The following is a 14,564-nucleotide window of genomic DNA, read 5'->3' on the forward strand; positions in this document are numbered from 1 at the left end:
TTTACTCTGCATGGTACCCAGAGTTTAACCCACATCTGCCTGATAGCAAAATCTACGTAAGTACATGAGGTTTTGTAGGCCACATACAGTGTTTGCTCTGTGTTCCTCTTTTTTTTTTATGACACTTAAAAAATGCAAAAATCATTCTTAGCTTCCAGGTTGTGCAAAAAAAGGCCTGTAGGTTATAGTCTGCCAACTCCTGTACTTTTATCATAAACTGAACTTGAAATCATATGACCTGAGTTAAGAGCATGTTGCTAATCATTGCTAACCTTAGAAGTAAGCCTGGGTACCTTTCTGAATCTTAGATTCCTCATCTTTAAAATTAAGTAATATCTTTCCCCATAAAATGTCAGACTACTGTTATGAAAAAAAGAGAATAAACATGACAAAAACCTGTAAGATGTCAAGTATCACATAAATAGGGGCTAAGATAGGGACAAAGGATATTAAAGCTTACAAGAGGTAAGCCAGAAACAATAATTTTAATATTACATTTATCTTTAAAAGGCAGTATACTTCACTATAAGTTCATTTAAGAACTTTCTTTAGGAAATTCCCTGGTGGTCCAGTGGTGAAGAATATGCCTTCTAAAGCAGGGGACATGGGTTTGATCCCTGGTTGGGCAACTAAGCCAAATTAGAGAAGCTTGCAAGACACAGCTACTGAGCTTGTGCTCCACAACAGGCTTCTGCATGCTGAAACAAAAGACTCAGTGCAGCAAGAAAAAAGAAAAAGAAAAAAATCTTTCTTTATAAAAAACTTTCAAAATAGATTCATGAATATATGTTAAGCAAAAAAAAAAAAAAAAAAAGAAAAATCTACTTGCAAATGTTATTTTGACTATTTAAAAAAATGGTCTGCTTTAGATTCATACCAACTACGTAGTTTAAAAAGTAATCAAGTATGGAGAAATAATAATTTATAAATGAAGGCATAAAACTAAATGACAGCTTGCTTGTTTTTATAAAGCAATAAAAAGAAAGCTACATATAAGAGGTCCAGCACTTTCCGTTCTCTTTAAAGTCAGGAAGCACTTAGGGGATCACATCAAGAACAGAAACAAACTTCAAGATTGTCCAAGTGTTGTATACAACTTGAGGTTTTTTCCATATACCTTGCAATTTCAGCTTTAAGTCTTCCAATTTCTTCAGTCAATTGCTGAATACGCTTAGTGTGAACTTCCTTTTCAGAAAGCAGCTTACGATATTCTTCTGTATCTGGATCTTTCTGCTGACTCACTAGATGCTAGAATAGGAACAGTGCATAACATGGTTTTATGAAACTAATGTGCTTTAATAAAATATCAGAGTATTTAATTATGTTTATACTAGATACTTGCGTACATAGTGATCAGTCATCAAATTATAAGAAAATAAAATCAAAGCTTTAGTTCCTTTGTTTAGATAAGAGGTTTAGCCAAAATGAAAGGGGAAAACAAAGGAAATGTCATTCACTATTCATTATTTTTCACAGTTGCAAAGGAACATTTCAGAATAGTTACAATAGAGTCAAATAAAGGGATCCAAAGAATCTATAATCTTTTAATATTAAATACCCAATTTCATTAAAGTGACATATATGGGGAAAAAAAGTTCAATATGCATTACAAACAAGAAAATGAAAATAATCCTAAATGCAATTGATTCCATTAACCAGAAAGGAAGGAAGCATAATTTAACAGGAATATATCTAAACTTGGGACAGATTATCCTTTCTGGATTTTTCAGACTCTTTGCGTGAATGAAAAAAAGCATGAAGGGGCTCTAAAATTTTAAAATCCTATTCAGATATGAGTAGTTCTTTAGAGCATTTTCTAGGTGTTGGGTGAACTGCTTCATTTAATTTTTGTAAAATGAACAGGGTGATTCCTCTGTAAATGATACCCTCATTTACAAATTCAAGGAAAATTGTCTGAGGAAGATTAATGTCCTCATTTTCACAAAGCACATAGCTAGTAGGAGGTAAGGCAGATTTCCAACTTCTTCTCTGAATAGAGCTACAGCTTCTAACCACACTATGTGTGTGTATAGTATGTGAGGTTATATCAAATAACCTCAGATATGCAGATGACACCACCCTTATGGCAGAGAGCAAAGAACTCAACAGCCTCTTGATGAAAGTGAAAGAGGAGAGTGAATTGAAAAAGTTGGCTTAAAACTCAACATTCAGAAAACTAAGATCACAGCATCCGGTCCCATCACTTCATGGCTAATAGATGGGGAAACAATGGAAACAGTGAGAGACTTTATTTGTGGCGGCTCCAAAATCACTGCAGATGGTGACTGCAGCCATGAAATTAAAAGACGCTTGCTCCTTGGAAGAAAAGCTATGGCCAACCTACACAGCAGATTAAAAAGCAGAGACATTACTTTGCCGACAAAGGTCTGTCTAGTCAAGGCTGTGGTCTTTCCAGTGGTCGTGTATGGATGTGAGAGTTGGACTGTGAAGAAAGCTGAGTGCCGAAGAATTGATGCTTTTGAACTGTGGTGTCGGAGAAGACTCTTGAGAGTCCCTTGGACAGTAAGGAGATCTAACCAGTTCATCCTAAAGGAAATCAGTCCTGAATATTCACTGGAAGGACTGATGCTGAAGCTGAAACTCTAATACTCTGGCCACCTGATGAACTGACTCATTGAAAAAGACCCTGATGCTGGGAAAGACTGAAGGTGGGAGGAGAAGAGGACAACAGAGGATGAGATGGTTGGATGGCATCTCCAATGTGATGGACAGGAGTTTGAGTACTCCAGGAGTTGGTGATGGACAGGGAAGCCTTGCGTGCTGCAGTCCATTGGATCGCAAAGAATCAGACACGACTGAGTGACTGAACTGAACTGAACTGAATGTGTGTGTGCATTTTGTTGCTCAGTTGTGTCTGACTCATTGTGAACCAATGGGCTGTAGCCTGCCAGGCTTCTCTGTCCAAGGGATTTTTCAGGCAAGAATATTAAAGTGGGTTCCCATTTCCTTCTCCAGGGGATCTTCCCGATCCAGGGATTGAACCCAGGTCTCCTGCACTGTAGGCAAATTCTTTATCGTCTGAGACACCAGGTAAGCCAAACACTATGCTATATGGTTTTATCTTCTCTCCCCCAACCCCCAAAATATTGCAGTGAACAAGTCTTCTTAAAGTACTTCAATGAATTATATAAATCCATTTTTCATGTACAAACACATTTTTAAAGATAAAGCAAAAGCCTAAATTTGGAGTACAAATAGACAATTTAGCTTTTTAAAAAATACACACGATATAACTAAAACTTCAAAAATGTAGTTATAAGCTTAATGCCTGACACATAGGTATATGTAACAAACACACTGGACTTTCACTGATGAACATAAAATACTTCCCACTAGCTTATTATATATTTTTATCCTCTTAAATTTTACCCTGTTATATTAAATCAACATGTTTTTATGTTTTGGAATGGGTTTGACTAAATTTACCTGGTTACGTGCTTTCCAACGTTTTACATCTTCTTCTAATAACTTTTTCTCTGCTTGCAACATACCGCTTTTCTCACTCAGCTCAGCATTTGCTTCTTGTAAGGGTAAAATATCTAACTCCAGTTTCCTGACCTGAAAATAGTTTCAGTATTTTTTTAAATACCTGATGTGAAAATTTATTTATAACATTACTAAAAATATGTCTCTACTCTTCATTTGTAAATTACAAACCTTGGCTTGCATCTGCTGTAGATCCTGTTCCAGCCTCTCCTTCTCTTCTCTCAGCATCTTATTGGTCTCCATGACTACATTCATTGTTTCGGTTTTCTTCATCAGTTCCTCATGCTGGGCCATTGTTTTTGCAGTTACCTAAAGATTTCAAACATATATGTACAGCAACATATACCAACAGATTAAGATCTATCTTTTCCCACCAGCTCTAATCTTTCCTATAAAAGTAAAAAGGATTTAAATGTCAACTTTTAAAACAAATTTTTAGGAGTCTTACATGTTTATTTTTCTGTGATTCATGCCAATTAGAGGGTTCAAATATGCAAGAAATTAAAAGATGAAAGTAAAAAGATACTATAAATCTCACCAACAAATAGTTATTTACATTAGGTAAAAACATAATCCAGACCTCTATCTTCCCATTTCTTTTTCTTGCTACACTGAATTCACCAACAGTTCTAAAAGGATGTTATTTTGGTCCTCTGTTTTCCCCCTTTTTCAAACTCTTTTTCATTTCACTTGATTGTTTCATCACTTTGATTCTGAGCAATTTTACTGAATACTTGTTCACTCGTGAAGAACATTTTTTCTGTTCTGAGTATAATTATCCATTTTTTGCATGTATTACTTTATACCTTCACCATTTTTAAAGCTATCATTCATGGTTGCCATGCTACACTGCTTGACTTAGATAGACATTATTTTTGATATAACTTAGGTTACTTCATGACTCTCTCCCTTTGTATGAAAGACTTGGTTGAGCTGGGTATTTTGTAGTATGATTTGCCTTTATGTAGCCTAAAGGACGCAAAGAAAACACAAGAGACTGAAAGAATATACAATCATTAGAAACCCTGATTCTGCTCTTTCCTGCAAGTGTTAGCTCCACTGAATCAGAAGGTCTGTTTATTATTTCCATAGTGAGATATTTGAATTTGAGTTGTTTTCTCAATAGGATGTAATTCTGGAACTTTTCATTTCTGTCTGAAAACGTAAATCCCTTAAGTTTACTTGTTCAATTATCCACTTTCTCCTGTTTCACGGTTTCTCTCTAGTAGCCATTCCAACTATCAGTTAAAAGAAGATAAATGATTCAAGGTCTTAATTTCCTTCTTTCTAGATGTAGAGCTATATTACTGCATCTCCTCAGAATGAGGTTAACCAATAATAAGGTTTCGGTTGCTTGGGTGGACTGAGTTGAGCTTGTGTTGTGATCATACATTCACCAAACACCCTTTTCCCCCGCTTTGGTTGACTGTTTTGACTACATTTTATACCTCTGCTGAGAAAAAGAAAATTCCATAGCAATTTCAACCAACCATTTTTTGTAGATGACTAATTTCTATAACGACAATTATAGTAGTAAATAAAGATAACTGAAATTAAGCATTCAGTGTGTACCAGACATAATTCCAAAGTTTCATGTGCACTAACTAAATTCTCACTATTTTTATCACCCTCATATTACAGACAAGGAAGTTTAAGAGCAAGGAAGTTAAACAATGTGCCCAAGTAACACATTTGAATGGTATGAACTAGAATTTGAAACCAGGTAGTCTTGGTTATCATTAGTCTCTTATCACTATACTGTGCCAATGTTTAACATCTAATGAACTTACGAGTTTAAGAGTTTAATTTCAAACTAAATTTTATGCTGCGAGAAACTGAAATGAGTACCTCTCTTGATTTAACAAGTGCCTTCTTAAAGCTTAGGATACATACCTGAACTTTCTCCCTTTCAGCATTTAGGCTATCCTGCAGTTCCTGCAGCTCTCTTTCTAAAAGTTCAACCCTTTGTCGATATCGCAGGCTCTCAACTTGAGCCACTTCAAATCTAGTTTCAGCAATTTCTTTTTCTCGTCGTATAAATCTATAAAAATATGTAAGATGTTACTTGAATAGATAAACGCCAGTAAAAACATTCAAAAACTTGGATAATTTTTAAGATAACAAAATTATTCACTTTAAAAACTATTTTCATTAAAAAATAATAATAGAAGATACACTTTATTACAGACAGTGGTTTCTATCTTTAAAATAAATCTGAAAGGCATTTACTTTTCTAAGGAATCCATTCAAGTTCTTATTGTCAGATTCAACTTTTACTCACTTATTTAAATCAGCATATGTCTAAATGTCAAAAGTGACCACTAATTGGGTGGTAGTGGGTTTGTTGACTCTATGTGACAAAATGAGCTTTATATTTATTTACCTAAATAGCATATAATTTCCACTGGCCTCATTTATACACATACAGTGTAACTTACATAATTGTTGCTCATCATAGAAGTAAAGCATTAAGAATATATTGGATTTACCTGAGAATTTCTAAAATTTGTTCTTGGGATTTTCCTTCTTCACTGAGAGATACATTCAATGGACCTTGTACACCTTCCTTCATTGAGGAAACGACTTTGTCACTTAATTTTTCAATCTGATCATGAAGTAACCTGTTTTGTTTTTCTAGATCTTCACAGCGAGACACACTCTTAGAAACTTCATCCTATAAGCCAAGAGTCTATCATATAATAGCAGATTTTCCAATGTATGTTAAAAAACAATAAAAAAACACCAAACCTTTCAATTTCTCAGAACATTCTATTATGAACAATACCTTTAACATTCTCTCTCTCTCTTCCCAAGATGCTTTACATTCCAACAACTGTGATTCTGCTTTTTGGGCTGTTTCTTCCAAATGCTGACGCACTGATGCCATTTTGGAAACCTGTTCCTTGGCAGCTTGGAGAGCTTCAACATCAGCAGCATGTAGCATCAATTCTCTCTCATACTTATTCTGAGCTTCCACAGCTATTTTAGCCTGAAAGGAATTATTGCCCCATTGACACAGATTCCATAAGGCCAGTCTTTGAAAAGATGTACACTGTGTTACTTATAGCAATAAACGTGAACACAATCTCAATGTTCCAAAATATTTAAGAGAATAATGAAAAATTATGCTGCACCTATTTGATGAAGTGTTAAACAACTGTTCAAAATGAAACTTAGAAAGATGAGGTAGTAACTTGGAACAGACTTTATGAAATAAAGACTAAATATAACTCAGTTACATAAAATATATGCATATATACACACAAAGTGAAAAAGGGAAATGAAAATAATTTATTTGAATACTGAATCATGGATACATTTTTTTTTATGGATACATTTTTTTAATTCTAATTTCCAATATTACAATGGTTGGCAATAAGCCAATGATAATTCACTTTTGTCTAATTTACCTTCAGTGTGAAGCACTTTCCCTTGTACTCCATTTTTAAAATAATCCTGATACATATACATATTATGCATGTTAAGTAATATGCTATTAACATACCACCAATCATAAAAATGAGAATGTTACCAATATCCTTGCATGTATTCCTTTCCCATTCTACCATTTCAATAATTCTCATTTTCCTGAATTGTTTTATCATCTCTTATTCATAACAAACTATAAAAAGCAGTATTATGTATATATGTGTGTGCATGTGTGTATATATACTTAAATAATGTGATTTTGTACTGTTAAAGCTTATAAACAGTGGTGAATAGAAATCTGTGTAAGTTCAGTAATTCATTAACAATGTTTTCAAAATATCCCTGTTTGGCTGAGGAAAAGAATCTCTATCTTGTCTATACAAGCTTTACAACTAGACTTAGTGTAGCACTGCAATAGTGAAAGAATGCTTGCAAAAAGTACACGTTCAATCTTCTACTCCTATTTTTATATATTTTCTTCATTTACCAATGTTGTTTTATTAATGGACATTGCTCTAAAGACATCTCTTTTTTCCTCCAAAATTTGCTATATGCCTCTTTGCTTTTATGGAAGACCTAGGTTAGTATCTGTTTCTGCTAAACAAAAGAAATCCAAAGAGGACTACTGCTTTTACAGAAAAGTGAAAACAGTGTTCAACATTTGTTTAGTAGATGCCATTATTGAGGCAGTGAGCACCCTGAGTAGCAAAAGGGGCACCGCCAAGTTCCTTCCCCAGGAATTACACTCAGAATCTCAGCATCAAGCCATCATAGCTTTGGACTGTGAGCGTCTGTGTTTTATCTCCATTTAATCTGTGTTTCCATCAGGAAGATGTGACCTGAGATAACTATTTCTTCACTTTATGCCATTTCAGCTTTCACAGGAGTGTTCTACTTCTGGACAGCAGGAGAAACCTGGCCTTACTTTTAGCTTTCATCTATACTTTTCAGTTGATCTTATTCCAAGTGCCCCAAGAGTGGAAATAACTTGCATGTTTTATAAAATGCACCAATCCCCCAAATGCATTACTATACTTGAAGAACTGTGCCCTAAGATCAAAGCTCACTTTCCAATAACTGACTGAGTGACACTTACTTGTTCCTGACAGTCCCGTCTGGCTTGCTGTTCATTACTCAAAGCTGTGCTTGCTCTCTGAAGAGCTTCTTGTACTTCATTCTGAACACTATTGAGTGTTTTCTTTAATTCAGATAACTAAATTGAAGAACAAGATTAAAACCAAGAGTTAACTGCAAATTTACTTTAAAATTATTGAAGTTAGGTTTTTAAAAATACAAGTAGTCCAAAGACTTATTAAGTTTAAATAGCTTATCACCTGATATACTGTGCACATTTTGCAGGCTTATATTCACTCCATGTTATTAAAAATGTGTACAGAAGTAAATTTTTAGGCAGAGGCTTCTGAAAAGCAACACTGATATCTAGTACCATAAAGTAGCCTCAAATATCCAAAAGGAAACATGTACAGACCACAGTAAAATATAAAACTAAAATAGTTATATAAGGTATGTGTTCAATCAGTATCTGCTGGGAATAACTGAATGGTAATTAATGAGCTAGATAAAAGAATCTAAATTCTTACAACAGAAAAAGTGATTGGTATGGTAATAACCTAATTTACCTGTTGTTCCATGCTTTCTATGGCTTTTCTCTTGTCATCCTGAAGTTCCTGTTTTTCCTTCTCTACTTCCATCAACTTCTTTTCCAGCTGTGTCTGAAATTCAGCTGACTCTTTTAAGCGAACTTCAATGTTCTTACGTACTTCTTCTGTCACCTTCACCATCAACCCAACAGTAGGGCACAAAGAATACATAAACTTAAAATCATACAATTACTTTCCCCAAATCAAAGCTAAATTTATTTATTTTGATAGGTAAGAAGGGGATTTATTTAGAGAGAAACTCTGTTCATAGACTGTGTGGGCCATCTCAGAAGGCAAGACTAGCCTAAGCTAAATTTAAAACATACTAAAATTCACAAATGGAATACACTGGCCTTCCTATCTCAGCTAATAGTGCGTATTACAAGGAATAACTTCCGACCTTTACTATTCAAATGATGCTTTCCTTCAAGGCAAAAATGCCATCTCCCCTGTGAAGTCATGCATACTCAAAAGACAATCTCACCTACCACCCACTCACATCAGCATTTCATCTGTACTTTTTCTACAGGAATATACTTCCCATGTTCTACAAATTTTGTGTGATTTTTTTGTTCTATCTGGCTTATTAGACTTAAGCGCTTGTTAGAGGCAAGTGCAATGCCAGGTGAACCCTCACTTTGACACAGTGCCTTACACATCCTAACTTTAAAAAAAAGTACATGCAAACTGATTTCAAAATTGTATATACCTGTTTTTCCTTGTTGAGGGATTCTTCCAAACTAGTAACCATTGCACGATACTGTTCCACATTACTAGTGCTTGTTTTGAGTCTTTCCTTCAAGTCATTCACCTGTTCTTCTGCCTGCCTTAGCTGGCTCAGAAGGTCATCCATATCTTCTTTGTTGCTAGGCTGACCTAATAGATATAACGGCTTTCTTAAAATTAACATTTTAAATGATATTAAAGATGACTGCTGTTAAAGAATTTGTGAAATTAGAATTAAGGCTGAGATGTAGATGTATTTAACTATCTAGAACTTTTTCTACCTATGCTGAACACCATAATAAAAACAGGTTACTGTCAGTAGGTTATTTCTTTAAAAACAAAAATGTTTAAGTATTTGAACTCTATTGTTACAAATATTTGTTTTTAAAAAGTATTTAAAAGATAATATAAAATATTTCCACTAAACTGAAATAGCTACTTGTAGAAATTAACATTCTTAATTTATTTAAACCATTGTTTATGCCAAAACCATACAGCTTAAAACATTTAGCATAATTTTCATTCTAAAATTCACAGAAAAGGAAGAAATTACAGATTAAAAGGAATGTTTTCTTACCATATGACTGGAAAATTATATATACACAATATATATCACATACATACACATGTATATTTATGTTTTAAATTTCTTCTGTATTAAGAAATAAATAAGACCATGTAGAAAGATTACTTGGACTCAATGGGTTTGCATTTGAAATAATGTATTGACAAAGAGTAGCAAAATCTAATGAAACAAACCTTTTCCCTGCAGCTGTCAATGAGCAAAGATTAGGAATACTGTTCTAAAGAGATCAAACAAATCCATGATTTCTGTAAGTTAGCCTTATCATTACAAATTTAGCAAGTAACTTCATCTCAAAAGGGAGAGTTAAAAATTCAAAGTTTCAATCCTCCACAAGAGAAACATTCTTAAAGCATCAATGAAATGGTTTCAATAACAGGAAAACTAAAAGCATATCTTGGTCAGCTGCCATATGTACAACTATTCTGAATCTTTCAAGTCTGTGTATTTATTAATTTAGGTGGGAAACTGGGCTTTACCGTATGAAGAGTAAAGTTTTTGTTTTGTTTAAATCTTTTGTTAGTATCACTGAAAAAAAAGGCTATTTATTTATAGGATATGTTACAAACCGAAAGAGGTACTTTCATCAGCCTACTTAATTATTTACCTTTACCAGTTCTCTGTGAAGACTGAGAAGCAAGTTGGACTTCCATATTACTGAGGTGCTGTTTCAATGTAGCAATTTCCTTTTGAGCATTTTTTAACAGTTCTTTTGTGTTAAGATGAAGATTTGTCTCAGTATCCAGCTGTCTCTTTGTATCTAAAAGTTGAACCTATAAGAAAAAAATACATTAACCCTACAAACACTATCTTTCAGTTCTTAAGTAACTAGAAGTTCAAGTTACCTTTATGCAGAACTTTTAAACCGGCTAAAACAGAGCAACAGAACTGATATTTAACTCCTGAACTGAAACCACCAAAAAAAAAAAATCAACAACAAAAAACAGACAAAACACTTCGAAACAACAGAGACAGGAAACAGAAGAGATGAGCCCTACAGTTTCTCAGCTTATTGATCACTGATTGAAGAGTGTCCAGGCTATGGCACAGGGAAAGGTAAATGAGGCCACAGACTCCATGAACCGGGAACATAGAACTCAGAGAAGAAGGCTAAATCAGCTTGAATTCATCAGACAGAAGGAAAATCAGAGATGAGAGCTGCCCAGACAGAGTACTGTGGAGACTTGCACAGGATCCCTTCTTGAATATTCAGCAAAAGAGTGATCAGTGCATGCCTGTGAAAATACCCCAGACAGCGTAAAGAATCACATAGGCACTGGAGTGGTCTGAAGACAAAGACTCTCTGGTCCTCAGAGCAAGTCAGGAATAAAGCCTGTTTTCAGCAGCCTGACTGAAAAAGCTCTTAATTCACTGGACTCTGGGACTAGAACTCAGGAAGACACTGCCTTGGCTCAGTTCAGTCGCTCAGTCGTGTCTGACTCTTTGCAACCCCATGGACTGCAGCACGCCAGGTTTCCTTGTTTATCACCAACTCCCGGAGCTTACTCAAACTCATGCCCATTGAGTCGGTGATGCCATCCAACCACCTCATCCACTGTCGACCCCTTCTCCTCTCACCTTCAATCTTTCCCAGCATTAGGGTCTTTTCAAATGAGTCAGTTCCTCACATCAGGTGGCCAAAGTATTGGAGTTTCAGCTTCAAACATCAGTTTGTCCAATGAATATTCAGGACTGATTTCCTTTAAGATGGACTGGTTGGATCTCCTTGCAGTCCAAGGGACTCTCAAGAGTCTTCTCCAACACCACGGTTCAAAAGCATCAATTCTTCGGCGCTCAGCTTTTTTAGTAGTCCACATAGTAGTCCACATTTTAATAGTCTCACATCCATACATGACTACTGGATAAACAATAACTTTGACTAGATGAACCTTTGTTGGCAAAGTAATGTCTCTGCTTTTTAATATGCTGTCTAGGTTGGTCATAGCTTTTCTTCCAAGGAGTAAGCGTCTTTTAATTTCATGGCTGCAGTCACCATCTGCAGTGATTTTGGAGCCCCCACAAGTAAAATCTCTCACTGTTTCCCCAACTATTTGCCATGAAGTGATGGGACCAGATGCTATGATCTTAGTTTTCTGAATGTTGAGTTTTAAGCCAACTTTTTCACCCTCCTCTTTCACTTTCATCAAGAGGCTCTTCAATGCCTCTTCACTTTCTGCCGTTAAGGGTGGTGTCATCTGCATATCTGAGGTTATTGATATTTCTCTCAGCAATCTTGATCCCAGCTTGTGCTTCTTCCAGCCCAGCATTTCGCATAATGTACTCTGCATATAAGCAGGGTGACAATGTACAGCCTTGACGTACTCCTTTCCTGATTTGGAACCAGTGTGCCATTCCATGTCCAGTTCTAACTGTTGCATCTTGACCTTATACAGATTTCTCAGGAGGCAGGTCAGGTGGTCTGGTATTCCCATCTCTTGAAGAATTTTCTAGCTTGCTGTGATCCATACAAAGGCCTTGGCATAGTCAATAAAGCAAAAGTAGATGTTTTTATGGAACTCCCTTGCTTTTTCTATGATCCAACAGATGTTGGCAATTTGATCTCTGGTTCCTCTGCCTTTTCTAAATCCAGCTTGAACATCTGGAAGTTCACGGTTCACATATTGTTGAAGCCTGGCTTGGAGAATTTTGAGCATTACTTCGCTAGCGTGTAAGATGAGTGCAATTGTGTGGCAGTTTGGACATTCTTTGGTATTGCCTTTCTTTGGGACTGGAATGAAAATTGACCTTCTCCAGTCCCCTGGCCACTGCTGAATTTTCCAAATTTGCTGGCATATTGAGTGCAGCACTTTAACAGCGTCATCTTTTAGGATTTGAAATAGCTCAACTGGTATTCCATCACCTCCACTAGCTTTGTTTGTAGTAGTGTTTCCCAAGGCCCACTAGACTTTGCTCTAGGTCAGTGATCACTTCATCGTTGGTTAACTGGGTCATGAAGATCTTTTTGGTATAGTTCTTCTGGGTATTCTTGCCACCTCTTTTTAATATCTTCTGCTTCTGTTAGGTCCATAACATTTCTGTCCTTTATTGAGCCCATCTTTGCATGAAATACTCCTTTGGCATCTCTAATTTTCTTGAAGAGATCTCTAATCTTTCACATTCTATTATTTGCCTCTACTTCTTTGCATTGATCCCTGAGGAAGGCTTTCTTATCTCTCCTTGCTATTCTTTGTAACTCTGCATTCAAATGGGTATATCTTTCCTTTTCTCCTTTGTCTTTAGCTTCTCTTCTTTTCTTTTCTCAGCTATTTGTAAAAGGCCTCCTCAGACAACCATGTTGCTTTTTTGCATTTCTTTTTCTTGGGGATGGTCTTGATCACTGCCTCCTGTACAATGTCACGAACCTCTTTTTTTTTTGTTTGTTTGGTTTTTTTGCTATTTTCTTTTTTTTTAAATTTTTTTTCACTTATTTTTATTAGTTGGAGGCTAATTACTTTACAATATTGTAGTGGTTTTTGACGAACCTCTTTCATAATTCTTCAGGCACTATCAAATCTAAATCCCTTGAATCTATTTGTCTCTATTTTTTACACTTAAAGTTGAGCTTGCCTAATAAATCATAAAAAACAGACTCAAGAGAATCAAACTATTTTCTATTTTCAGCTAACTTAACTGCAGTCCAGGACAAAGCTCAAGATTTAAAAAAAATAAAATATCCGGCACCCCTCCGGATAAAACTCATAATGTTATGGCACTCAATGAAAAATTACTAGTCATACAAAAAGGCAAGAAAAACTTAAGAGTTTGTAAGAGATCTCTTTAAGACTATGCTTCAACATGAGCTTGATTTTTAAACATAAATATTCTATAGAAACTCAGAACACTGATAAGACTCACATCCAGATTTCTAGTAAGTGTATGTCTCTGTTCCACCTCATTCTCCAACTTCTTCTTTAGATGAGATATTTCATGTTCCAGTTTTTCTATCTGGCTACTAAGCCTTTGTTTGGTTTCTGTTTCAGATCGCTCTAATATTCCCTAGGATTAAAAAAAAAAAAGATTTTGGTTAAGAAAAAAGTAAAAGCAAATGAACAACAACAAAAAAGCAAAGGTAACTGGAAATTACAGGAATACAACTCATTTCTACATGAAGCAGTTAAGATCTAAAACATTTACCAAGAAGGTATTTTGACATTTTCCATAGTAAAACATCTATTTAACATGGAAAATAAGAACTATATTACCATAGCCAGATTTCTTGACGTTTTGAAGAATATAAACCAAAGATTTAATCTTGTAAACAATTAAACTGTATAGGAAGGACTCTGCAAATATAGACCTGAGGATCAAAACTGACAACTGCCTGGCTTCAGTCAGTTCTCTTTCAATGCTTTATTTAAAATACTGTTTATTTAAAAACTTCAAAATTCAATGATCATCATAATGCATGACAAAAATGACATAAGTGTTCTCATTAGGAAAACTGAGAGAACACAATGTTAAAATTATTCAAATTTAACTTAAAAATTTTTTTCTACTTATCCCTTTTTTATTTGGTTACCTGAATTGTTTGCAGATTAGTAAGCAGTAAGTTTTGCCCTCTTTGCTCGGCCAACAAAGATTCTCTTTGCTGAGAAAGACGTACTTCTGACAATTTAAGCATTTCCTTTTCTTTTTTCAGGTTTTCTGCTCTTACCTTG

General features: G+C 35.1%; 1 protein-coding gene across 1 annotated transcript in view; it reads right to left on the minus strand.

Moving 5' to 3' along the window:
- The window catches only part of TPR (translocated promoter region, nuclear basket protein), a 59,149-nt gene that overhangs the window by 25,966 nt on the left and 18,619 nt on the right, over positions 1 to 14,564 (minus strand). Inside the window, exons 19-30 of the mRNA XM_065936212.1 lie at positions 14,426 to 14,560; positions 13,762 to 13,902; positions 10,514 to 10,679; positions 9,307 to 9,473; positions 8,577 to 8,729; positions 8,033 to 8,149; positions 6,293 to 6,496; positions 5,997 to 6,181; positions 5,401 to 5,548; positions 3,679 to 3,816; positions 3,448 to 3,579; positions 1,118 to 1,248 (exon numbers count right to left, since the gene is read on the minus strand). Of these exons, the coding sequence (XP_065792284.1) occupies positions 1,118 to 1,248; positions 3,448 to 3,579; positions 3,679 to 3,816; positions 5,401 to 5,548; positions 5,997 to 6,181; positions 6,293 to 6,496; positions 8,033 to 8,149; positions 8,577 to 8,729; positions 9,307 to 9,473; positions 10,514 to 10,679; positions 13,762 to 13,902; positions 14,426 to 14,560 (1,817 nt within the window). The remainder of the gene's footprint in view (positions 1 to 1,117; positions 1,249 to 3,447; positions 3,580 to 3,678; positions 3,817 to 5,400; positions 5,549 to 5,996; positions 6,182 to 6,292; positions 6,497 to 8,032; positions 8,150 to 8,576; positions 8,730 to 9,306; positions 9,474 to 10,513; positions 10,680 to 13,761; positions 13,903 to 14,425; positions 14,561 to 14,564) is intronic.

The sequence above is a fragment of the Muntiacus reevesi genome, chromosome 5, assembly GCF_963930625.1.
Source record: "Muntiacus reevesi chromosome 5, mMunRee1.1, whole genome shotgun sequence".
NCBI lineage: Eukaryota > Metazoa > Chordata > Mammalia > Artiodactyla > Cervidae > Muntiacus > Muntiacus reevesi.